The sequence below is a fragment of the Strix aluco genome, chromosome 18 (assembly GCF_031877795.1).
Source record: "Strix aluco isolate bStrAlu1 chromosome 18, bStrAlu1.hap1, whole genome shotgun sequence".
NCBI lineage: Eukaryota > Metazoa > Chordata > Aves > Strigiformes > Strigidae > Strix > Strix aluco.
The window spans coordinates 2,712,886-2,738,549 of NC_133948.1; the positions used below are offsets into that span (position 1 = coordinate 2,712,886).

The following is a 25,664-nucleotide window of genomic DNA, read 5'->3' on the forward strand; positions in this document are numbered from 1 at the left end:
CTAACTAGAACATAATAAACCGAGAGCAAATTAAAACACAAAAAACCCATAAAGGTATGAATCCCACTATGACTATTATACACAAGAAAGCTGTAAAAAAATACTGCATTAGTAATGTACACAATAAAACAATCTCATAACCCAGTGAAATATGTCTGGTATTATCTTTGATAGAATTTTATCTCTCCTCATTTCCGAGACTATTTGCTGTAAAAAGGCTCAATGCCGTTTCGATCAAAGTGCTGCCGAGTAGCACATTATCTACATGTTTTACATATGCCCACCATTCATCAGGGTTGCTCAAACTCTGCCATTCCCAGCCAGCCCCAGGCCAGCAGAGCTGCTCAGACACATGCATTAAAAAGGAAGGAGAAAAAAAAAAAACAACAGGGAAAAGCTCTTGGAAGAATAATGAATTGATTGTTTCCCTTCCTTTTTTTGGGGTTTTGGTTTGGGGGGGGGGGGGGGGGGGGGGGGGGGAGGGGTGTAGGGTTGGGTTTTTTTTAAATAGAGGGCATTAGGCCAAGCTGGCACAAGGTCACCTTTCCCACCGTGATCCCGGCGAGGCAGCAGAACTGCTGCCTGGACAGAAGTCAATCCCCACTGCTCCCTCTCCAGCTCCGTGCCCAGCCACGGCCACCCGGCCAAGCAGAACGGCGGGGAAGGCGAGCTGCCCACCTCCCAGCCCACCTCTCCCACCCGCCAGGTCCCCCCTCGACAAACCCCCCCGAAAAGTAGCTACCAATATTCGCCTTTAAATAAAGGTCTGCGCGCACCCAGGAAAAGTCATTAGCGTGATGTAGCGAGGAATGCTTTTGTATCCGAAGCGCTTAGACCCGTAATCCCTTTCCGACCACAATGCCATAACTGAGCAGTCGCGGCGAGCCGGCCGGCCGTGGTACCTGCATTACTTTTAGGGGAGCATATCACAGATGTAGCACGTAATCTGCTTAAAAGCCAAAATGTATTAAATGCTGGAACTGTTGATACAGTACCGAAGCCCCATAAATCGCATTTCAATTTGTTTACTCCCCTATGAAGCATGCCACGTTTTAAACTCCATAATATCCTACAGGGATAAACCCATTTAATATCCATGTAAATGAGCGTTTCGGCTTTTGTAGTAGATCCAGGTTGGGTTTCATCCCATTATGTTGGGAGAGCTATTGTGTTAATTATCCGCCTCCCCGCTACATAGGTGCCTATTTAAGGTCACAAACTGTCAACATCCCCTGACAAACCTTCCCTCGCACACGTTAACAAAGGACTTACCGTTAATTTCACAGCCCGAGGGCACTACGGCGGGATACGGCATCCGTGACCTGCCCAGAGCCACAAAGGATCTCTCTCCCGCCGCATCCATCACAAGTCCCAAACGCCGGCAGCCAGCCCTTCCCCGGGCCGGCCCGCAGGACCGGCTAGTAGCCGCTTGATGCCGATCGCCTTCCCTGCCATTCAGGGCTGAGCGACCCCCAGCACCGGCACCGAATAACAATGGGAGGGCGGCGGGGCTCCGGGCAGCCCCGCTCCGCCATCCCCGGGGCTACCGCGCATCCATCATCTCAACCGAGAGTCTCTGCCCTCCCAGCTCCAAGCATCAGCAATTCCAGAGCCGCCCCCGCTACCGGCTGGTGGTGGGGAGGGGGGATACACACACACACACACGCACACGACACACGGGACGACGACACCGGGGACACTTCGCAGCCCGCGGGCACCTGCGGCTCCGCTCCGCGGGTGGGGACCGCAAGAAACTTGGCGGAGCGGCGCGGGAGGCCGCGCTCCCCGCAACTTCATCCCGCGGAACTTCCCTCCCTCCTCTCCCTCCCTCCCTCCCCTCCCGCCGGGGCGGAGCGGCGGCCGCCCCCCGGCCCCGCTGTCACCTCGGGGGCGGCGGGGCGGGGGCCGGGCCGGCGCGGCTCCATCGCCGTTAGCGCTGCTCCATGCTCCCGGGCGGCGCCGAACAAAGAGCGGCGGCGGCGGCGGGGATCAATTTCTGATACCTATCGATGGGGAAGGGCGGGCGGAGGGAGGGAGGGCGGGAGGGATGGGGGGGGGGGGGGGGGGGGAGGGAGGGAGGGATGGGGGCGGCCGCCCGGATCCCCCCCCCCCCCTCTCCCGCCCCGCTGCCGCCGCCGCTGCCGCCACCAACCTGGAGCCGGCGGACATCAAACCGCGTCCGGTATCGAAACATCGATCCCACGTCGGCGGCCATCTTGGGGGAGACCGGCGGCGCGGAGGGGCGCGGAGCAGCGCGGAGAGCAGCGGAGGAGCCCGCCCGCCTCCACCGCCGGGGGCGGCCCCCGCCTCGCCCCGCCCGCGCCCCGCGGGGAGGGAAGGGGCGGCATCTCCCCCCACCCCCCCCTCCCCTCCCCCCCCCCTCCCCCCGCCCAGGGCACTCCCCACGGTCGTGGGACCCCCCCGCGCAAAGGCGCGGAGCCTCGGCGCAATTTAATTTTTTTAAAAACAAACCGGTGTTTTAAGAACACCCAGCCGCCCCGGGAAGGTGGAAAAATCACCATCCGGAAGCTGCCCGGTTAAAACTTTTTCAGGTTTGGGTTTTTTGGTGGTTTTTTTTTGTTTGGTTGTTTTTTTTCCCCCTCCAAACCTAACACGTCCAACACCTTTGACCCTGTCGGGAATGGCCACAGCAAACACGCTCACAGCACACCACAGCCAGAAAAATCTCCAAATTCAGACTGGTTTAGGACTATGTTTTTAAATGACTTAATGCAGTTGGTCTCTGAAGAATTCAAACAACTTAAACGGAAGAGCCGAGCACTGCCAGTAGCACTCGGGCAGTAACACAACCTGTTCAGAAATACCCCCTTTGCTTTCCTACCAAAAAAATAAATAACTTTATGGTTTCTGCACCAAGTTGCCCCATATCCTATCGTACCAGCCACACCAACATCCAAATGGCTTTGAGGATTATTTTCCTTTCCATAACTCCCAGCAGTGTCCTGCCGTGCTTTCCCCAGAGGGACCCCAGTGCCACTGACGGTGACTCACTTCTGAGTGGAGAAGGGCTGAGCTGCCCCTTTGGGGACGTTCCAGGTGGGTATTTGCAGACCAAGCAAGTGCAGCATTGTAATATTCCTGCTAAGGCACAGGTAACACCCCAAGCTGTCACACAGACACATCTCTGCACATGGAAGAGCTTGGGGGTCCTGCCATGCTGGAACACAGACCCACACCCCAGCTCCCCTCCCTGAGACCCAGCGTGGAGTGAGCTGGGCCCCCCCCCACACCCCCCATCCCATGGAGGGGGATGTGGTATTGAAGTGTCACCCTGGGCGTGGATGCTGCTTTGCCTCTGAAACTGCAGAGACGAGGAGGGCAGCAGCCCCCTCGTGCATCAACACGTTGGTCCCCGTCCTCCGTCTTACCTGTCACCACGTCCCACTGTGGAGATCCCCGTGCTCGGAGGGGCCAGGGGGAGATGGGCAGCCATCCTGTCAGCCTCCGCTGCCGCTGTGCGTGGGCACCAGCAAACCCAAGACAAGTGCCCCCGTAGCTGCCACTTGTAGTCCTTCACCATCCCAGCCCCAGAGCTCTCCGCTCCTCTCGCTGCGGTGGATCTTGCAGCACTGGAGCCTCTGTCCACATGTGGCTGGGGGGGGGGGAAGAGGCCCCTTGGCCCTCCTGGGGCTTGGCCCCACCTGGCAGCCCAGGTATCATCCTGCTGCCGTTCCCTGCATTTTGCAGGACTCTTGGGATTTCAATAAAAAGCAGGATTTGAGTTCGGAAGACACCAAAGAAAAGGAATATCCTTCAAACCGCACCCTGCTCTGTAGATGCTTCCAGCTGTCACAGGGACAGGTCTGCTCCTTCCCTTCTTGCCGTCTGAAGTTCACCTGAGCCAGGAAAACTGTCCAAAAGGATAAAGCAGACACCCAAAGTGACCTTGGCACCATGCTGTAGCACAAACAGCGAGGAAATGATCTCGTCCTTCTCATCTCTTCCACTCAGAGAAACTCAGAGCTGCTCACAATCCCACAATTGCAAAACGCCTCAGGCAGAAGAAGTAAACAGAAAAATCAAAGTTCAAAGAAAGGATTTGCAAGAGCCAAGGCAGTTTGTGTTAGAGAGAGAGCGTGGATGCTCCTGCAAGCCCTGCTCCAGCTTCTTCCACACTTCCAGAGCTGGCCGGAGAAAGGGGCTCCCACCACAGATCCTCCTCATGGTCCTGCAGCAAAAGCACCTGCCTGGAACTGGTGAACCCAGATGCAAACAATGAGCTGAAATCTCAACCCCACTGACATCTGCAGCAAACTCCATGGTTGTTCTGAGACCCCAACCATTGGGTGCCTCTGCACTGCCCCTGCTTGGGCGCACCCAAGTCAAGCACCCAACTTTGCTCTGGGAACCCATCTACTATAAATAGATCCTCTCTTGACCCCTCAGCCACACAAATCAGAGCTCAAACCACTGACAGTTGTTGGGATTTGTAATGAGATTGGACCTGCTGGTGGTGCCAGGCAGGTGTTTCACCTTTGGTTTAATGAGGCTGTAATTAGCCAGGGGTGAGAGCACAGGCTGTGCGGGGGGGGAAATCCCTCCATGGGTATTTGTTTCCATCCATCTCACGGCCTTGTATAGGGGGAGATTTGGTTCTAGATGGGTCAATAAACCCACATGGGATGGATGTTTTTTGCTGGGGGGAGAGTTGGTTTCTGCTGCTTGATGCCAAGGTGTCCTCTCCATGCCAGCAGTGGGGGTGGCTCAGTCTGTTCATGACCAAGATGCTCCAGGCATCTGCTGTTAGACACCATCAGAGACAGGTCCCCAGCAAGGGGACCTTCTCCCTGCGCCCACAAAGCTGATCTCACGCCCATAAATCACTGCCCCGCTCTGCTGCTGAGGGAACAGAAGAGCCTGCTCATAAATCAGAAATAAAACTAACTTGGCATCTTTGGTGAGCAAATTAAATTGTGGGCTTTGGAGGAATGTTTCTGTTTGGCCAAATCATTAATAAATCAATGGGAGCCATAAGGGAGAGGGGCTGCACCCAGTGCTGCAGGGAGGGATGGAGAGCTGCAGGGCGGCACGCTCTGTCCCTGCTCCCCCTGTGTCCCTGTGTCCCCTCGGATGCTGCCCCGCTGGCCCTGGGGCACCCCGGGGAGAGTAGAGGGAGCCCGGTCCTGCTGCCCCCCCCACCACCCAGGGCTCACCCACCCCGGGGAGCGCTGCGAGGCGCAGGTTAATAAATCAGTTTGTCTCCAGAACGGTTTGCTTTGTGCGCCTGACAATAGCCCGTTGTAAATGGCAGCCCCTTGCCTCCTCTTGTGAAAGGCTTTTAATTAAAATATGGAAGGGGCTTTTCTGTGTACTTAAAAAAAAAAAAAAAAGTTAGATTTCAGCACACTCCCATTTCAGGCGTTAATTTATTCTTGCCTTCCTGCCATTTGTGATCCACATGATAAGTCCTTTGTGCAGTGATCCGGCCCCATTAGGCATCCGAGGGGTGATGTTGGCAGCGAGAGCTCAGTGCCAGCGGTGATGGTGAGTTCGCTCGGCCACTCTGTCCTGGCAATGGGCCAGGGGACACCAGGAGCCACACTGAGGGACAGCAATGCCATCGGGGCAAGCAGGGACGAGTCAGGCCCCGGGGCTGGCCAGGAGCTCGGGCCCAGCTTCAGCCCTGGGCGCAGGGCAGAAGGACCCTCGTGGAGACCCAGCCAGCCGCTCCGGAGCTGTGTCCTCACCCTGCGCAGGGGAGGGCAGCTCAGCCCCCGGCAGTGGTCACCGCCGGGGCTGGGTCCTGGGCTCCGGGAAACCCTGGCAGGGGTCCCACCACCTCCCCCGTGCCCCCCACTGCAGGGTCTCTGCCTCTTCCAGCAGGAGAGGCTGAAGCCCTCACAGCGATGCCTGGCTCTGCCTGGCCCCCACCAGCCAGGGAAGCAGGACCCGACCCCCCCCGCAGTGGGGTACGGGGCTGTTCCAGTCTCTCCCCCATATTCTCACAAAGCATTTGATAGCCCGTTACTGCAGGTCATGGAGCTTCATGGCCATCTCCCCTCTCCTTCCTGCTTCTCTCTCCACTGCCCCTCTCCCCTCTGCTCCTACCCCTCCTGCCCCTTTCCTTGCCCTCTCCCCCTGCCCCTCTCCCCTCTCCTCTGACCTTCTTTCCCCCAACCCCTCTCTCCCTGCCCTCTCCCTGGCCCTCTCCTCTCTCCCTGGCCCTCTCCCCCTGCCATTCTCTCCCCAATCCCTCTCTCCCTGCTCTTCTCCTCTCTCCCTGCTCCTATCCCCTCTCCCCCTGCCCCTCTCCCCTCTCCCCCAACCCTCTCTCCCTGCCCCTCTCCTTTCTCCCTGCCCCTCTCCCCTCTCCCCCGCCCTTCTCCCCCCCAACCCCTCTCTCCCTGCCCCTCTCCCCTCTCCCCATCCCTCTCCCCTCTCCCTCCACCCTTCTCTCCCCTCTCCCCCCATCCTTCTCTGCCCTCTCCCCATCCCTCTCCCCCCACCCTTCTCTCCCCTCTCCCCCCATCCTTCTCTCCCCTCTCCCCTCTCCCTTCTCTCCCCTCTCCCCATCCCTCTCCCCTCTCCCCCCATCCTTCTCTGCCCTCTCCCCATCCCTCTCCCCCCACCCTTCTCTCCCCTCTCCCCCCACCCTTCTCTCCCCTCTCCCCATCCCTCTCCCCTCTCCCCCCACCCTTCTCTCCCCTCTCTCTTCTCCCCTCTCCCCCCACCCTTCTCTCCCCTCTCCCCCCACCCTTCTCTCCCCTCTCCCCATCCCTCTCCCCTCTCCCCCCACCCTTCTCTCCCCTCTCTCTTCTCCCCTCTCCCCCCACCCTTCTCTCCCCTCTCCCCTCTCTCCCCTCTCCCCATCCCTCTCCTCCCGCCCCCCCGGCAGCGCCCGCACCTCGCCCGCTACAACGGCGCCACCTGGCGGCCGACGCGGCACCTGCGGCGCGTCCCTCCGGGCCGGGGCGGGGGGACACGGCGGGACACGGAGGAGGGGCGACTGGTCACCGCGGGGGGACACCCCGAGGGGGGGGACACTGAGGGGCACACGGGAGGCACAGGGGTGCAGGCTGAGACACCGCACGGGGGGGGGCACAGCACCCCTCCATCTCCCCTCGGTGCCCACCGCGGCTCCCGCAGGGCATGCACTGAGCTGTGCCCGGCCTCAGCCCTCGGTGCCCCCTGGGTGCCCCAGGATGTGCGGGGAGGGTGCCCGGTCCCCTCCACCGGCCGCGTTTCTGCCATGGCTACTTATTTCCAGGCACATTCCCCCTACAATTAGCACATGCTCTTTAATTAATTTTCCTCTTTTATTGCTTCGCCCAAATTATCTCAACAACGGCGCCATTCGGCATGTGTACAGCAGATAACGCTGCTATTTCTGGCTCTCCCCCGTCAATGCCACGGCTCGGGAGGCCAGAATGGCCTCCTGGGGCCACATCCTGTGCACAGCGCAGAGCACGTCCCTGGGACAGGCCAGCAGCTCGGGGTTGGGGGTATCATCCGTCCTCGTCACCATCACCTGCCCTGTCCTCAGGCCAGCTGGCCCCCGGCTCTGTTTTGTGAGCGGCAGCTCTTCCCCAGACCCCTGAGCTGGGCAAATCCTCCTGGCCATTACCGCGGTGATATATCCTTCCGAGTGAAAAGCTGAATCAGGCAAAGCTGCTAAATTAAGCTCGTCTGGGATAAGCTGTTAAAGACTGAAACCTTCTGAACACCAAGGGGAGATGGATAAAACTCTCCGAAAGCTCCTGAAGATGCTGCCAGAGGAAAGGGCTGGGGGGGGGGAGACTGATGAGCGAGGGTGAGCCCAAGGAAAGGGAAGGTTGCCCCCAAAACCCATGCAGTGGGAACTGAGGCGCAGGGATGTGGCCAAGGGCACAGGGGCCATCTGTGGCAGAGAAGATGGGCTTCAGCCACCAGCCAGCACTGGGACACACAGGTCACCCCCATGGTGCCCCTCAGTGTGAGCCCCGGGGAGGAGTGACCACCACTGCCAGCTTCAAACTGCAGCTCTGAGCCGCACAGGAATCCATCTTTCTACCTTTAATAAGCTTTCTCCCTTTAAAAATAATCATTACCAATACAGAAATATACCAGCCAGTGTATATAAGTATCAAATTAAGTAGCTACATGCATTTGTTACATTTGATATAGCCTTGTTAACTGGAAATTCCTAGGTTTGGAATATGTATTGATTTCAGCAAACATATATTATTTTACTGTAAGTACCAACAGCCATTGTAGTTAATATACAACAGTTTAATTTAAAATGCATTAGTTTAATAAAAATGCATAAAATAGAAGAGAATTGCATTAGCTTCAATAAAAAATTCAATTTCATAAATATTATCCAGTGTTAAAATGCATTGATTTCCCGGGAAAATGTATTGGTCAAAGGTAATTTACATTGGTTTGAATGGGAATGTACCGGCGTGTATACATATGTATTAGTTTAGTCAAATGTATCTGATCGCAGAAAAAAATATTAGTTGAAGCAAAGATATTCATAAGGAAACCACAACAGTGTGGGGTGCACGGGCTGGCTCTGGAGCATCCTGGCACGCCGATGTGGCCACTCTCGGGCAGCCCTGGGGCCTGGACACCCCCAAATCAGCTCCATCGATGTCCAGACTCAGGACTACCCGTGGGCACGATGCTGCCGGGCTCCCTGGGACGAAGGGAGCCCGTTATCGGCCACGGGCAGGACTCGGCTCAGGCGCAGGCACGCGTCTCGCTCAGGCAGAGCACGCGCCTGGAAAAGAGCAGGGGTTAATCAAATCCTTTTGACTCCATTTTTTATCGAGCTCAAGAGGGGCTGTCCTATTAATTAGAAAGGCTTTTTCATGTAAAACACAGGCTCTTTTGCAGATAAGAAGGGACGATGCTTGATTTTGCCATGGCACAGATACATGTGTTATTTCCTGACATCCATTCGCAGGCTGCAGCCACTTCCCAACAGCTCTTTTGTTCACCGCAGAGCTCTGTAGGCATATATGTACATACATATATATTTAAAGCACCTATTTTTTCCTGAATGCCAGTAAGTCCCCCAATATCCACAGCAGGAGAAGGGAAAGATGTGCCTGGAGCCAGCTCCATCCGCAGGCTGGACCAGGATCCTCACTGAGGGGACAGGATCCGGCCCGTGCAGCACAGAGGATTACGTCTGACAGTGAGAAGTGAGCAGCGGAGCAGATGCACCGTCTTACAAATTATGGCAGAAACACAGGCAGCCATCTGCACCCCATCCCTGGCCAGGATTTCTGTGCTGCATTCGACGCAGCCGGCCTCTCGAAACTCCCAGCCACCATCTCACCCCCAGCAACGCCAGGGAGAGACCGAGGTCTGACCTTTGCCAGGCAGGGCAGGCAGAAATGGTACTTCCTCTCCAAAAAAAAATATTCTGGGAAATCTCCGTGGCTCCAGGGCTGACTCTGTTCCACCAGCCAAGCCCCGGCACAGACATGGAGCCAGGGATGGGCAGCACCCAGGCAGCGCCGGCGGCTCCGCAGCCAACCCGTCCAGTTAAACCGCTACACATCACTTCCCTGATGCTTATGGATTTTTCCTTAATGCCACAAATTAAGGTAATTGGGCTCGGCTGGCCGATGAGTCCAGCTGAACTTGGCAGAAAGAGGGAGCATCCGTGCCGAGATTGATCCTGCTCATCCCCAGCTGTGCCCACATGCCCAGGGCTGGTCCTTGCCCCAGCTCTGCCCCTCGGGCTCTCTCGCCTCCTCTTTTGCCCCAAACCCCATCCTGAAATCCCTTCCCTCAGCTGCAGCTTTGTCCAGACGAGGCAGTCGTTCCTGGATCAGGAGTTTTCTCCTCTCAGGGCACTTTTTCCCTATGCATTTCCCTGTTGCCTACTTAAATCCTCCCCATAATGCCGTCCTTGCAACTAGGCATTGAGGTGTGACCAAGTGGCAAGTGTCAGGGATTCAACACAATATTTGTGTCCTCTGGGGGAACGAGGGCAGTGTCTGGGCAGAGCCCGGAGCTCTGGGGATCCCATTTCACGCTGCCTTTTGTTCCCAGCCCTCCCCGCTCACCCACCAGCCTCCTTGGCACGCGGAGGGGACGATGCTGGGCAGCAGCATGAGCAGCGAGGCCGGCAGCCCCCTGCACCCCAGCCACCATGTCAGGGCCATGTCAGGCACAGCAGAGCTTGGGGGGGGCACAGCAGTTGCTGCCAGCACCATTCCCACCCCAGCAGGCCCACATCCCCACGGCAAGGCGAGAGGGAGGAGAGATAAAATTAACAGGCTAAAAATACTGAAGAAAAAACAGAACCGCCAAACGACCCAAGTGGTTGTGCTCTGGGAGGACAGCAGTTGTGTCACCGCTCCCGGGTGCTGCAGGATGTGGCCCCACACCGGCTGCCAGAGCCTGGGATGGGGAGAGTTAATTGTGTGCTGTGTCTCGCTGGGACCAGGGCGAGCAAGTGTTTGGCTTAACGGCGTGACAGGTGCCTCGGTGGGGGGTGACACATGAGAGAGGAGCCCCAAGTGCCTGCTCGGCTTTGCGGGAGCTCAGCATCCGCCTCCGGCCTCATCCCAGTGCTCTGGGATGGGGGGGCTATATCCGAGCCGGCGCTGCGGCAGGATGGGCCCCTTCGTCCAGAGATGGGATGGCCGGCAGCCTCTTCTGCTCTTCAGGCATTACAAGTGACCTGACCCCAGTGCAGGGAGGGCAGGTGGGGGCTCCTCCACCTCCAGCAGCCGAGCTTTGCCATGCCAACACTGCAACGGGGCATGAAGGCTCCCGAGGATGCATGGCAGGACTGAGGCAAAACATCCATGTCCCAAGGCTTGGGGGACGGTAGCTGGGGATCCCCCCAGGCCAAGTCCTCCCTGCATGTCCCAGAAGAGGAGAAAAGCCTGGCCACAGCCCAAGTGACAAACGCAGGTGGGATTGCTCCTGTGCAGTCCCTGCGGAGGGTCAGCATCTCCAGTGTGGGAGCTGCGGGGCCGCTTGGCACTTTGTTAACCTTGAAACCCTCTCTGGCTCACATGTCACGTCAGCCGGTGACAACAACAAGCTGCTATTCCAGATTAGAGAGAGAGGGACAGAGAAAGTCAGAGACAACAGGGTTGGGGGCGGCTAACTTACCTATTACAGCCAAAAGTGGGCATGGGGTTATTTTTAACTCAGAGTGGGATGTATTTATTGTTTCAGCCGAGGGGAAGTGAGGGACTCCTCCGAGACATCTCTCGCAGCAACATCGGCGGCTGTGTGAAGCCATGGTGAGTACCGAGAGCCCAAAGCTCCAGCGGGAAGAGGCAAAATCCATTAGCTTTTTCGCCAGGATAGCTTTAAAGAGCAGGGAGCAATGGAGGCAACAGGGATCTGATGGCCAAGGATCCCTCCTGCCCTAGAAAGGGGGTGAGCAAGTCGGGGAGCATCTGGCTGCATTGGCAGTATCCTGAGGGGAACAGAGAGGTGTCTCCCACGCTAGCAGAGCTTTCTAACTGGAGCAGACCATTTTGGGGTTCAAATGCCATCTTTCTGCTTTCCCTTCCTCTATGCAGTGAGAGGAAGGGCTGTTGTGTCCCCTGAAACCCTCCTTCTCTTCCTTATCCTGGCGGACCCCCCCTGATTAGAGGGAAAGGCTGCTGGAGCACATGGCTGGACCAAGGGATGATGGGCAGGGTGGGAGCGTGCGCGGCTCTGTCCTCCGCTCCTGCTTCTGGTTGTTTCAAGCCTCAGTGCAGGAGAAGGCAGATTTTTTTAATAAGCATTTTAATAAGTGCTGTGGTCTTAGCGAGAGGCACGGCAGGGTGAGGAAGCACCTTGGACGTAACCTCAGCAGCGTGCTCCCAACCCCAGGTTTCCACTCGGGGAGATCTCACCCCAGTGCCGATCCTCTGAGCTGCTGTAGTCTTTGGTGGGGGATTGATTTCCCGACTCATCTTTCCTCAGACCTATTTGCCTAAATTCATCAGGAAAGCAAAGATGGAGCTGTAATTTAATCAGGAATCTTAACAGCCCTTAATATCTCGGAGGGTCACATGGGCCCAGAGCTCCTGAGCAATACACAGGAAAACCACCAAGCACACAAGTGCAGTGGCAGCACCAGCCCAGAGCTACCGTGAAGGACTCATGACTGAGAATAGGGTAGTTTCATGCTTTTATTCCACACCATAGAAAGCCAGCGAGTTAGTGATATGTACTTGAACCCCTGCAGGCACCCAAGAAAGCCAAGAAGAGGATTGAAGGTGCTAATTCCAACGTCTTCTCCATGTTTGAGCAGGCCCAGATCCAGGAATTCAAAGAGGTAGGTGGGTTTAGTAGAAAAGACCAAGGGTCCTTGATGTGAGCCTTCAGCTCTTTCAGAGCAGTGACAGCCGGTTTGCAGCAAGAGGCAGCGTGTCCAGTTTTGAGTCATTTTATTTTAAAAGTGAGAATAACAACTCAGCGACATTGTTAAATATGGCATCGCCTCAAAGCTTCCTAGGAGCCCGCACCCTGCAGAGGAGGAGAGCAGGAGCACACCTCCCAGCTAGCTCCTACCCGCTGTGCCAGGAACTCTTCACAACTTACGCCCTGCACGGCTGGCACATGGTCCTGTGTAGATCCGTTACAGGGATAACTGGTCCCAGTTGGAGGAGCTGATGGCTCGGGCTGTCCTCCTCAGCTGGTCTCATCCCAGGGTGAGAAGGCTTTGGCCAAGGCATGGGGTTTGGATGGCATTAGTGTTTGGGTTACTGTAGGGAGCCATCACCCTGCAGCGCCCACGGGTGCAGGGGCCAGGATTGGTGCAGGATTAGGGTGATGGTTGTTGCTCCCTCGCTGGGTGAGGACCCCTGGACCCCATCCCACGCAGAGCTCGAAGCGCCCTGTTCCCACCCAACTCCATAGGAGAAGAAGGAGGAGGGTACTAAAACCTTTGCAAAGGCCGACAACTCTCCCTCTGCCTGTGCTCCCTGCCCTCCTCCTGTGCTTCCAGGCGTTCACCATCATGGATCAGAACCGGGATGGCTTCATCGACAAGGCGGATCTGAGAGACACATTTGCTGCACTCGGTGAGCCTCCTTTTAGAACCCTCCCCAGCAGCATCAATGACATTAGACCTATTAAGTGTAAAACCAGCTGTGAGCTCCTGTTTAACCGAGCCCCAGCGGTTAACTGGATCTCCTGTTTTGCTGAAAACCTCCTGATCCAAACCCACTTCTGTTAGCCGGTGAGATTTCACATGGGGTGACTCAGAGGTGCTCCTGCAGCAGTGAGAGTTTAATCCCATAGGTACTAGAGAGAGTCAGCTCCTGGATTATACGCAGCAAATGCTCCCTGCCTTCTTGCGTGCTAAGAAGCACGTGGCTGTACCCATTCCACAGCACCCCTGGGGGTATGGGCATTAGGGGGATTTACGGGATTTGTGGGAAGCTGTGAAGTTGCGAGCTTGGCTGTCTCATCACAGAGGCCAGCATGAACCAGCGATGGGGCCAGGGAGTCCCAAAGAGAACCCAGCCTCAGGTAAAAGGATGTAGGCATTCAGTCCTGTTCCTTTCTGACACCAGGGGCCAGGGAGAACCACAGCACTCGTGGTTTTGACCCAAGGAGGGCTGAAGCAGGCTGATCCATGGGGCAGTGAGGGAAGGAAGTAGCACAGCTCAGTCCTTTGCAACCCTCTCTTCCGTGATCCTGGAGCCCAGGAAACCAGAGCTGGAGGTGTCCAACCCACCCATCCTCTGCCAGCACATGATTCTCCCTTCCTCACTTCTGTTGCTGATGTTTCTTGTTGGACGTGGCTCCCCAAGGCTGTGTCACATCCCTCGGGTGGGGGGAAAAACCTCCAGGGAAAGGCTTCCGTGGTGTATCTTTTAGCCCCCAGCACATGGAGCAGAGCCTGGAGGTCTGCACACATTTGCAGCTGGAGATGGACACATGATTCACCCAACTCTGCTCTCCCCTAGGGCGCCTGAATGTGAAAAATGAGGAGATCGATGAGATGATAAAGGAGGCACCAGGCCCAATCAACTTCACCGTGTTCCTCACCATGTTTGGGGAGAAACTCAAGGGTGAGAGGGCACCTGGGGAGCTGGGGGGGTGGTTGGTGAGCACTCACACCATCATCAATGTCCTGTCCCACCTGGGGAAGCCACACAACTCCCAGGGCCTCCGTCACCCATCACCCCGTCATCCCTGGAGGCCTCAGGTGGGAGCTGCTGAAGGAAAGGCAGGTGGCACCGCCGGCCGTACTGCGGCACGCAGAGCCGGGGAAGTGGGTCAGGGCAAAGATTCCTCCCACACTACGGCCAAGAGGTGACACCTGGGGACAACCACAGGATACCTGTGAAATGATCTCCCTCACCCATCCCTCCCACATCCCTTAGTGCCATCTTCTCACAGCGGCAGCACAGGGACACCCCCAAAGATAGAGGCGTTGGTGGGACCATCACCAGCAACAACCTCTCTCCCCAAGAGCTCCAGTCCTTGTCCTCCAAATCCTAGACTTGGGCACTCTCCCTGACTCCCCATCTCAAGACACCACAGATAGGACAAACTCAGCTTCATGCACCCTGAGCAACTGTCCCCAAGGAGGTCCCTGCACCCCAAAACTCATGCTGACTCGCAATACCAACAGTCCCAAAGGCAGGGCTAGGGCTGCCCATCCAGAGACCTGGATCTCATCCTGTGTCTCCTCAACCTGTTGGGGGGTATGAGCAGGTCTCTGTGCCTCAGTTTCCCCAGCCATTTTAAAAAAACAACAGGCTGGGATGCTGCTGTCCCCATAGAAAGAGGGGACTGGAGATCTTGCAGCACCTCTGAGCCTGCTGACACCTGCGGTGGCACCAACAGCCACCCTGGCAAGGGCGCTGGCTACAGCATGATTTTGACCCAACAGCCCCGCCTGGCAGCACCCTGGATCACTTACACAACCCAAGGCATGCAGCCTCCCTGCAGATCTCCAGGAGGCTACGCGGCCCCAAGGGCCTGCGCCTGGAGCTCTATAAATACACCCAAAAGATTAGATAGACGCCGGATGCCAGGGCGGCGGTGACGCAGCCTGCTTTGTGGGCACACCACGACCCTACGTCCGCTCCTCTCACCACCCGCGCTTGAGGACCCAGTTGCAGGGTTGGTGTTCCTGCGGGGCCCCTTGCTTCCCAGCCTGCCCCCCATCTTCTCCCCGAAGGCTGGGGGAAACAGGAGGCTTCCCTCTCTGCTGCCTCCAATGGCCGTGGCCATGTCATCTGCAGGTGCTGACCCAGAGGAAACGATCCTGAACGCGTTCAAGGTGTTCGATCCAGAGGGAAAAGGCCTGAAATCTGCCTAGTGAGTGCAGGGGTGGCCGAGGGGGGAGGACAGGCGTCCCCTCCGAGGCCTCCCTGCTGCTCACCGTGCTCTCTTGTTTGCAGCATCAAAGAAATGCTGATGACGCAGGGTGAGAGGTTTTCCCAGGAAGAGGTACGAGCTCCTTCCCACCCTCCCTGCCAGCCTCCCGTGCCCTCCATCCTGACAGACCCCCAGCCCTCCTCCCAGCCCCAGCCCCAAACCCCTTCTGCTCCGCCTTTTCACCCTGGCTCTTTCCCAGCAGATTGATCAGATGTTTGCAGCCTTCCCTCCAGACATGTCCGGTAACCTGGATTACAAAAACCTTGTCCACGTCATTACACACGGTGAAGAGAAGGACTAGGCCACGCTCAGCGCTGGGGCTGGCACTGCGAGATCGCCTCTCTCTAGGTCGCATGGGGGCGGCCCTTTGCCTCTCGTCACCATGAATAGCATCCACATTAAACCACCTTTTGGCAAGAGGAAATCCAGCCGCTGGTGTGAGTGGTGCTTAGGCTTGCGTGGTGTGTCTGCACGGGGCATCTGTGCCCAGCGGGAGCTCCCAGAGCCATCCCAGACCCCGCTATCCCCAGCCTCCCGGCCCCGCTGCACATCACCCTTGCGTGCCCTCAAGTCCCTCTGCCTCGCCGTTTCCCAGCCTGGCCCAGCTCCCAGACCCAAACAGCCTGTTTCGCACTGGGCTGTGGCTAGCAACCATCTGCTCCCACCAGCCCAGGACCAGCACTGAGCTCAGCTTTACTTTAGGCAGCAAATTGCTCCCAGCTTAGCAGGAAACACCCAGCAAGCACACTCATGCTCCCTGCATCCCTCCAAGCCCTCCCCAGGCCCCTCGGAGCAGGCATGACGCAGGACTGGGGCCGTGCTCCCCATCTCCTCCCCAGCAGCCACGCAATGTCCGGCTTCGAGAGGAGCATTGGGTTGTGCAACGGGGGCAGCACCCCACTGGAGAGCAGCTGTTCCCACCCCCAGTCATGGCTACTGTCAGCAGTGGGCGAAGCAATGCCCAAATATCACCCGGTGAGCTTTTGAAGCCTGTAGAAGGCGTTGGGCTCCTTCCAGAGGAGAAGGGAGACGGAATCACGTCCAGGGCGCAGAAGCAGAGGGTGAGCTCAAGAGTGAAACTGTTTATTTAATTCATCCCCGCTGGCTCTCACACCTTAATGCCACTCCTCTTCTTTCCTGTGCTGGTGGTGTTGCTCCTGCTCTTTCTCCCAGCTCTGGAGAACCAGCTGGCAGAGCTGGCTGTGGTCCAGTGGCACCTCCACTGCCCAAGAAAATGGCCACCCCATCACACACCCCACCCCGGGCCTTATATACCCGTCAGGGTGGGGCAGGCTGGTTGGGATTGGCTGGGGACAATAGGTGACAGCAGGGGATTGGCCGGGCATCCAAGGGGGGAATTGTGGATTGGCTGGTTGCACGGCCACAGCCCCTCCCTCCCGCCTCCCACACTCACAGGAGTCGATGGCATCGGTGGTGCCGTCCAGGGTGGGGGGCAGCAGGCAGAGCTGGGCCTGATCCGTCACCTGGAGGTGCTTCGTGCTGCCCAGCACCGGGTTGGCGAAGGGCTCGGTCGGAGGCGAGCCGTCAGCCGATGTGTAGCGCAGGATGGACTCCAGCAGCAGGAGCTCCTTGGTCTTCTCCACAAGACCTGCGTGGGAGGCAGCGCCATGCCGCAGGGTCCCTACACCGCACCCCTGCCCAAACCCATGCCCGGCTCTTTGCTGAGCATTGATTTCCCTGAGGCAGTGCCATTGGGCAACCTGGCTCTCCAGGGGCAAGGGTCCGAGGCTGGGTCCTACACTCAGAGCCAAGATGAGGGCTTGGGGATCCACCGGGATGTTTACACAGTCAGGTTAGTTCCTGGATTTGCTGGGAATTTGGCACCCCAAATTCACATTAGGGACATCCATGAATGATGGGGCAGGGCAAAAAACCCCAGCTCGATTAAAACAACAGTGCAAGCAGGTGGTGGACATACAAGGTCCAGGCCATGTGGCAGGGGAAGACAGACAGCCCTGACCCACCGGAAAACCGTGTCAGGTTCAGCTCCATGATCTGCTTCTTTTCTCCGAGCTGCTGCATTATCTTTGTAGCATCGCAGTTGATTTCTTTGCACAGGTCTTCCATGTCGGATTTGAGCTGGCCCAGGACTTTGCTGCTCTTTTTGCATCTCTCTTCGTACCGTCTGGTTTCCTCAGTGGTTTCCATTAGTTTTTCCTAGGTTTTGCTAGGTGTTACACCAGCCCCCTGCTTTCCCCCCACCCCAGAGCTGGCCATTTCCAGTCTGGACACTGGACACATCCCAGAAGAGGCTGCGGGATGCTCCCATCCCTGTGGGGAAAAGGCTCTGTGAAGGGGATCCCAAGCTCCCTGTGCCACAGATGAGGCTCCAGATGCTGGAGGACCAGGGCTGGCAGGAGCCCTGCAGTCACCGTCTCACCATGCACTGAGAGACAGGGCTGCCAGAGCCAATGCAGGGCCCTTTTCTGCCCACACTTCCCCAGCCGTTGGCCAGAGCAGCATTGACAGGACCAGACTTCCTAGGACATGCACCAGGACTGACAGGGCTCTGCTACCCTTGCAGAGGGAAACCCCGGCCGCCATACCTTCAGCTCCTTCAGGATATGAAGGTTGCTGCTCTCTGCACACTCCCGGTCCATCACGATGGCCGTAATTTCATTCTGTGTAAACACAAGCACACGGAGGGGGTACTAGCTGAATGCCCACCAGACGTGCCTAACAGAGGCTGGGGACCATTCCTCCGCCCTGGGAGCAGGGATGTCCCACTTGGCCCCTCTGGGGACCACTGTCCCCAGGCCAGGAGGGCAGATGACAACCCCACAACAAGCACTTCTCGCTCCAGCCAGCCCCACACACAGCTGAGGCAGCTCTTGGCCCTCCTGGATACTGCAGTATTTTTGCTGGGTACACGGTGGCAGCATTGAGTCACTTTTAGCTCTGAGAACGCAGCATTCTGGCTATTGGAGTTATATTTTTGGCTATCCCTTTGCATTCCCCTAATCCCACCCGTGTGACAGGCTATGAGCCGTGCTCTGGTGTGAGCAGTGATGCTGGACACACGGGAGAGGAAAAATCCACCCCAGCCCAAAAGCACCAGCTGAGAAAGGGGAGACATGAAGAGCCTGGAACAGACCTGGAGATCCTTGATCTTCTGTTGTATCTTGTTCATCTCGCTGCTCAGCTTGGTGGCATAGCTGAAGCAGGAAAAGTTCTTCTCCTCCCTTTCGATGAAGCCATTCACCAGCCGATCGATGTCCCCGTCCTCCGCCAGCTGCATCAGGCGCCTGTAAACCACTTCATGGCTCACACTTTGCCTCTGCTTCACCCGCTGGGCTACTTTCAGGGCTGAGGGAGAGAAACAGAGCCTGGGCTGTGCGTGTCCCCACAGGCTGCCCGTTGCAGAGCCTTCCCCTGCAGGGGCTGTGGGGTTTGGTGGGGTGCTTGGGGCAGGGAGGCACAGAAAGTGTCTCTGTGTCACTCAGAAATTAAGCAAAGAGGCCACAGTCTGTATGGGAATGGGGCAAACACAGTGGGATCCCTCCCTGGGAGGATAAAAGGAGCCATGGTTGCACATGGAGACAGGTCCCTGCCTCCCCATCCCTCTCTCTCCCCCAAGTGCACCCCAAAACACATGGTTTTTGGTGGCCTCACTTGACTATCACTGTTTCTTCTGTAGGGCAAAGGGTGGGTGAAGGAGCCTGCAGGGAGGGGAAAGGTCCTGCCTTTGGAGTGCGGTGTTATAAGCAGCCCCTTTGCCAGCCCTGCAGCCTCCTGGTTTGTGGTCCCAGCTACACATGGTTTCTTTCATCTGATACCTTTTTTCTCTTTGGCCTGTTCCTCCAATTCAGAGCGATTTCTAGATTTGGTGAGCATGAAGTTTTTCAGTTGGGCCTTCTGGGCAAAGACACGCTTCCGCTCCTGCATCTCAACGTTGAAGTGGACAGTGTCTTTGCTGTGCTTTTCTTTCATGGCTGAAATCTTTGCCAGAGAGTCCATCCTGCACAGAGAGAGCAGCAGGTTACACCACGTGTAGGTCTAAGGATTTGTATTCCTGGCCATTCCCATGAATCTCTGTGCCCAACCTAGCAAAGCTCCTGTGATGCTGCACATGTGGCCTGGCTCTCACCCAGATGCAACAGTGTCAGCCCAAGGCCAGCAGCAAGCTAACACAGCTCTTGGTGGGGTTTTGTACTTGGATACAGCACCTAAATGTGGCAGCCAGGCTCAATTTGACCAGAGCTGGCTGGCCTCTGCTTCAGGTCTGCTGCATTGCCCTAGGAGGACTCAGGTGGGACTCCGAGGAAGGAGGCTGCTCCATGGGGAAACTCACCCCATCCCAAAAAATGGCTGAGCTAGGTGGAGTAAATCACCCTGGAGGTACCAGTCTCCCTGCACAGAGCAGACACCTAGCCATTAGAACCAGCTCTAAACAAGAGCAGTGAATCCTCTCTCTGAAGTTGCAGTCAGTCTCTCTTTACATGTCCAGAGAAGGGCAACGATGCTGGTGCAGGGTCTGGAGCACAGGTCTGATGGGGAGCGGCTGAGGGAACTGGGGGGGTTTAGTCTGGAGAAGAGGAGGCTGAGGGGAGACCTCATGGCCCTCTACAACTCCCTGAAAGGAGGGTGCAGAGAGGGGGGATGAGTCTCTTGAGCCAAGGAACCAGCGCCAGGCCAAGAGGGAATGGCCTCAAGCTGTGCCAGGGCAGGGTCAGACTGGCTCTTAGGAAGGATTTCTTTGCAGAAGGGGTTGTTGGGCGTTGGAATGGGCTGCCCAGGGCAGGGGGGGAGTCCCCATCCCTGGAGGGGTTGAAGAGTCGGGTTGACCCAGCGCTGAGGGATCTGGTGGAGTTGAGAACAGTCAATGTGAGGTTCATGGTTGGGCTGGAGGAGCTTCAAGGTCTTTTCCAACCGAGATGATTCTGGGATTCTGTGATACTCGTCACTGGCATCGCTCATCAGTGCCGAGTTTGCCACAGAGGGTTTGCAAGGCCACGTACTGCTGCTTGCGGGCTTGTGCGGATTGTTCAATAGCAGTGTTCATCCTTCTCATCTGCTGATCCAGCTTCTTATGGAGCTTCATGTAGGAGTTGTCCAAAACAGCTTTCTGGATTTGCAGGTTTTCGATCTCTTCTTGGAGCTTGTTATTTCTGGTCAGGACGGTATTGAAATGAACAGTGACCTGGTGAGAGGGAAGCAAAAGGTTGAAGCTGGTGCAGGATGGGGGAGCTCAGGTCTCTGCTGAAAGACCTTGACCAGGGCTGGGACAAACACAGCCCAAGAGATTTTTAAGTTGGCCCTCCACTATCCTTCTCCTCAAGACAGAGGAGGCAACAGTATGGCAGGCGGATCACAGCAGAGACCTGGAGCTGGCATTGTCCAAGGCAAGGTGGCTTCAGGCAGCTCGGTTTTATCACTAAACAGGTGCAGACCTTCAGGCTTCTTGGCATGGCACAAGAGCTGCATTTGGGTCACCAAGCTTGAAGGAGCCTTTGAGATATTCTGGGAACAATTAGGCCAAGGGAACAAGCCCTGTCCTTTATGCAGCTTGTGTCAACCAAATGCATTTGAACCCTTTATCCTGACCAAAAACCATTTTGCACACAGGCCCCAGTGTGGCCCCGCACATGGTCTCCAAAGGTCTGCAAAATGTTTCCTCACGTTGTTTAGATGCATCTCCAGTGCCTCAATCCGCTTTTGCAGTTGTTTGCTACGGTTTGCTTGCTTCACCTTCGTTGCTACCTGGTTTTGCCTCACAACCTTTTTTTCCAGCTCTATTATCTGCACACACAGAAAAAAAAAAAAAAAAGAAAGTATAATTGAGTATAATCGCTACCCCTACATTCTGGACTCTTGTCAGGACACTTAGCCAAAGAAAATACTCTCTGCTGACCTGAACTACAGCAACCATGTCATTAATGAGCTCACAGTTATAGAAGCAGCTTTAATCCCAAAGGATCCCATCCTGCACAAGCAGTAACATAAACTGTAACTAGGAATGGGTTTATTTTCACGTCACGAAGGAAATGCAGCTGCCTCTGGAGGGAAATTCAGCAGGTGTTGAAGAAGGCACAGCAGCACTCTGTAGAGAGGAAGAGGCAAAGAAGGCGGCTTTTTGGTAGTGGTATTGTGCTGACCAGACAGGGATCTGTACAGTCCTCCCCGGGAATGAGAGGAGGAAATCTTTTGCCAGAAGTGGGGACCTGCCAGAGGAAATAAATCCACGAGAAGAATGAAGCAGTTGGAGAACAACGAAGCAGGGGGCAGGTGGGAGAGGTATGACTCAGCCAAGACATCCCTGACTGAAAGCTAACCCTGTTGTGGAAAGCTCTGCAGCGTCTCGAGAAACTATAAGCTACCCGAGCATGTTCCCTGACTTCTGTCATGGGCAGGTTGTTCAGAGCACAGAGCTGCAGAGACCTGTCACTTCTGTAGCACTGCATTGCCCTTGACCTCCCACCCCACTGTTGACCCAATCCAACCAGCCTGTCCTCAGGAGAAGTGATGGGACATCCCTCAGATGTTGCTGCTCTTCTATATTTGCCATGTCTCAGGCAGCACAACTAAATGTTCCATTTTTGCCTCTTTTTTTAGCAGAAAAAAAAAAGTCAAGGCACAAGCAGAGGGATGTTGCGTCAGGCAGGTGTGTGCCATCAACAAGGAGCTGCAGAGACTGGTAGGACAACAAGGCTGAAAATCAGACCTTACTTTTCTAGCCAGTGCTGCTGACTTGAATGGGAACCTGACTCTATCCATTTGTCATTGTTATGTGTCTTTTGCCAGGAGGCAGCATTAGATTCCAAGGCCTGAATTAAATGCATTTTACATTGAGGAGTTTCAGCCATAGGTCTCACTCTGTGTCTCTGCTCTGCTCTACCATGCTCAGCCAAGGAACGGTCCAGATGCTCTTACCTGGTTGTTCAGGTCGGCTAACAGGGCTTTTCTGTCTCTAATCAGAGAATCATACTGATATTTGGTCTGCAAAAGGCATTGGAGCTCCATACAAATCTTGTCATCCAGCATCTCATTTCTCGGGGATATGAGCTGGCTCAGCATTAATGATTCCTTTTGATGTTCTTCAGTCGGCGACTTTATCTCTTTTCTGTAAAAATGGAACGACAAATGACATTAGCACATCCCACCTGCAATGCTGGAGCTGGTCCTCACTCCTCCTTATCTCAGCAGCAAGGTCCCCAGATCTCGGCAAGGAGTAACTTTCCAAGCACAACGTAGCCGAGCAAAGCTGCACTCACTCCTGAGCCTGAATTTTCTGCCTCATGTTGGCAATATAAGATTTCTTCTTTTCCGCTACTATCCGAAACTGTTTCTGCAGTATCCTGATCTCGGCTTCAGCCAGCTTTTCTTTCTCCTCCACATGGAAGTCCGAAAGCTTCTGCTTCAAAGAGGGCCCTGCCTGCTGCCACAAAATAAAAAGGGAGAATTTGGTCACTTGAGGGGAACAGGTTAATGACATCACCACCTCCAGCTGTTTGTCACCACCTTCAGCTCCTTGCTGCTACCTAAGATATTCCTTATCACCCAAAACACTGAGCCAAACAAACCAACTCCATGAGTGCTTCTGATCCACTTCAGAGCGAAGTCCAGCCTGTACTTTGCTCTTGGGTAACCCACTCCCATGCTACCACCACCCTCCAGTGCAAGGAGGTGTTTACAGCAACCAAAATCAGTGCCTGTTGACTGTGGCAGCTGAGCCACAGCCAGCACCTTAATTCCAGGACCTCCAGCAGTGGGGAGGGCAGGTGATGGCCAGTGTCACCTCTTTTATCACCCAGCATGACTGCAAGAACCCCATGAGTCAGAACCAAACCCACCCATGCTGGGGACATGAATGAACCCAGCTGACTTTGCCCAGGAGCAGAGCAGGAGTGCTCACATCCCCAGCTGTGGGACGGTTTTAGTTGAGAACCTGCCTAACAGGTAAGTACTGAAGCTGTGGCAGTTAGATCCACCACCACCTGTGCCCTCAGCTGCCCCATATTCCCCAACCCTACCTCCCCCAACACCCAAATCTCAGGCCACAGCTTCATCCCCAGATGGGGAGGGCAGGCAGAATCAGCCCCACTGCAACCCAACACCTTGCTGGCAAAAGAAATCCTGGCTCCCCACTGCCTGTCCGGCTCACCGCACGGCAGCACTTACTTCTGCAGGTGAGATCTCCATGGCAGATCCTCCATTGCGCCTGTGGAGAAGCTCAGCTTTGGATCGTGCTTCAGTTTTTACCTCTGAGCCTTTCATTTCTTCCAGCCAGTTGCTCTGCAGATGTCTTGGGAAGGGGACAAGGAAGCCTCTGCGGGGCCAGGCCTGCTTTCCAAGGGGAGAAATGAAACCCCGAGTAAGGGGGTGGTTGTGTTCCCCTGCCCGTCCCTCAGCACCCGCTCGCGTGTTTGGCACATGAGGAAACCATCACAGATGGCTGCGCGATGAATAAAAGGAGAGCATTTGTAGTGATGTCATCGTGAAACACGCTCCTCTTATCGAGTTTATAAGTAGGGGAAGAACAGATGGTTTGAGCTATTCCATTCCATTCGTTACCTGGGTTTCCATAGAAATCCCAGTGAGCACCCCCACCCCGCCCCATGCCAGCGGGCAGAGCCCCCAGGGAGCACAAGTTGGGGATATCGCCTGGATTCAGCCCTCATCCTGCTGCAGCCAGGGAGGGCATTGGGGCTGTCCCTGCAGCCCTCACCCCCAAACCTGGTTCCCCCCAGCCCCACTGTAGCCTCACAGGCTCCCCTGTCCCCCCCGACACCACTCACCCCGCTGCAGAGTGCTGCGGTTCCTCTCCAGCCAGGGAACAGGACCACGGCAGCAGTCGTGTATTCCCAAGGAACAGCCCCTGTTTCCAGTGGGAAGCACAGGAGAGGTGAGAGCCAGGCAGGGAGCGGATCCCCAGTCCCTGTCCTGTGCCCTGCACCGCCCCAGGCTCTGCGGAACAGGCACTGGCCTGGTTGCCACGATAGTTGCCACACCAGAGTGTGAATGGGTCCTCCATGGAGACCGTTACCCATGGGAGTGCTGGGAGATTGTGTTACATGGACCAAAGGGGTTTCCATGCCCCAAATCAGCCCTGAAGCATGTGCTCCGATGTCTCCCTGGCCACACATTCGCAGCAGGCAGGAACCCTCATTTTTTCTTTGCAGAGTTTGAATCATCCCATAACCTGGGACTTTGAAGCCTTTCGCTCCGACTGGAGCCCATCCAGAGTTTCACCATCCCCAGCAGCACTTTGGGGCCACAGAGCTGCCGTCCCCTCCCCTTCCTTGCCAGCCCTGCAGCTAGCTCCTTGGGTTTCTATCCTTTTTGTTTGTGGAGAGGCAGCAATCACCACATCACTGCCATTGCCCTTGGCATCCAGACACCCTCGAAGTGCCCACCATCAGCAGAGAAGCAACCTGGGGAAGGTCCCTGAGGACAGAGACTGTTTAAGGTGGCCAATATTGGAGACAAATTGAGGATCCATGCCTGCTTTTCTCCTTTCCGTGAAGTACACAGGAGCAGTGGGCTGAGTCACAAGAGCCATGATAATCCCTTCCCCATAAGCTGGAGCGCGTGGCTGGCTCCTTCCCAGGGACTCAGCAAGCCCTGATATCCCTGGAGGGCAGAAGCACGAAACAGCGCTGGAGGCTTCAGCAGGGATGTGTTTTGTAGCCCTGGTGTTGCTTACTCAGCTCTGGGATGAAGTGGAATAGAGAAGCGCTGAAGGTGAGCAAAGGGCATCCACGTCCCATTTCGCAGGGCTGCGGCGAGTTCAAGGCGATGAGCAAAATCCCCAACCAGCGGCATCGCTCTTGAGGCTGCGCCTCCCCGTTATCCTGGAGACTTTGATGAGCTAACAAGCCAGCCATCAAGTTCCAGGCTAATTCACAGCCAGATAGGCTCTGAGGATGCATTTAATTGGAAATTATTTTCATGGCAGAAAGCAGAATGTGGCATTAGATAAGAAAAATCGCAACTAAGGGCAGAGCGATGCTGGGAAGGCATTGGAGCCTGAGGGTCCCGCTGGGGCCGGGGAAAGCTCCTGGAGCTTTTCATGCTGTTCCTGCATGATCGACAGCTCTGTGGGATAATAACGACAACATCTCCAGGGATGAGGTTGTCACTCTGTCTCAGTGGCCCTGGCTGTGTCATACCGCAGATCCCTTCTCTCCAGTTTGCTTCTCTTCATCCTCAGCAGAAATAGGGCCAAACCTCCAGTTCAGAATAAAGGTAGAGCTGCAGGGGTGGACATTATTTTTCCAGAAACAATGCCACTGGGCAGCTCAAAAGCCTGGTTTCCCTTGGCTTGGACTAATCCAGCCTCAAAATACAGCCCACATTGTCCGTCCTTTTTGTGTCCCTTCTCTGTGGACCAATTC

The 25,664-nt window shown here is 55.9% G+C and overlaps 3 protein-coding genes across 8 annotated transcripts in view; 1 reads left to right on the plus strand and 2 right to left on the minus strand.

The window, feature by feature from the left end:
• The window catches only part of CUX2 (cut like homeobox 2), a 68,396-nt gene extending 66,101 nt beyond the window's left edge, over positions 1-2,295 (minus strand). For 2 of the 6 annotated variants that reach the window (XM_074844033.1, XM_074844030.1), the window contains exon 1: positions 1,273-1,783. Coding sequence is in view for 2 of the 6 variants with exons in the window: in XM_074844035.1 (XP_074700136.1) it covers positions 2,153-2,215 (63 nt within the window). In the remaining 4 variants the exon portion in view is untranslated. Of the gene's footprint in view, positions 1-1,272; positions 1,784-2,152 lie in introns of those variants that run through there. The other 4 variants (XM_074844035.1, XM_074844034.1, XM_074844031.1 and 1 more) reach the window with 4 other exon arrangements.
• An 8,808-nt stretch (positions 2,296-11,103) lies between these two features.
• Positions 11,104-15,737, plus strand: MYL2 (myosin light chain 2). The gene is given in 8 exon segments (XM_074844036.1): positions 11,104-11,164; positions 11,167-11,216; positions 12,158-12,247; positions 12,920-12,995; positions 13,887-13,991; positions 15,174-15,249; positions 15,333-15,381; positions 15,512-15,737. Coding segments are annotated over 8 exon segments (606 nt in total). The 3' UTR covers positions 15,611-15,737.
• A 680-nt stretch (positions 15,738-16,417) lies between these two features.
• Positions 16,418-23,548, minus strand: CCDC63 (coiled-coil domain containing 63). The gene is given in 12 exon segments (XM_074844336.1): positions 16,418-16,465; positions 16,467-16,531; positions 16,724-16,918; positions 17,295-17,487; positions 17,877-17,951; positions 18,425-18,636; positions 19,107-19,288; positions 20,289-20,470; positions 20,950-21,069; positions 22,201-22,390; positions 22,542-22,702; positions 23,449-23,548. Coding segments are annotated over 12 exon segments (1,719 nt in total). The 5' UTR covers positions 23,545-23,548.
• Between the last annotated feature and the right edge of the window lie 2,116 nt (positions 23,549-25,664).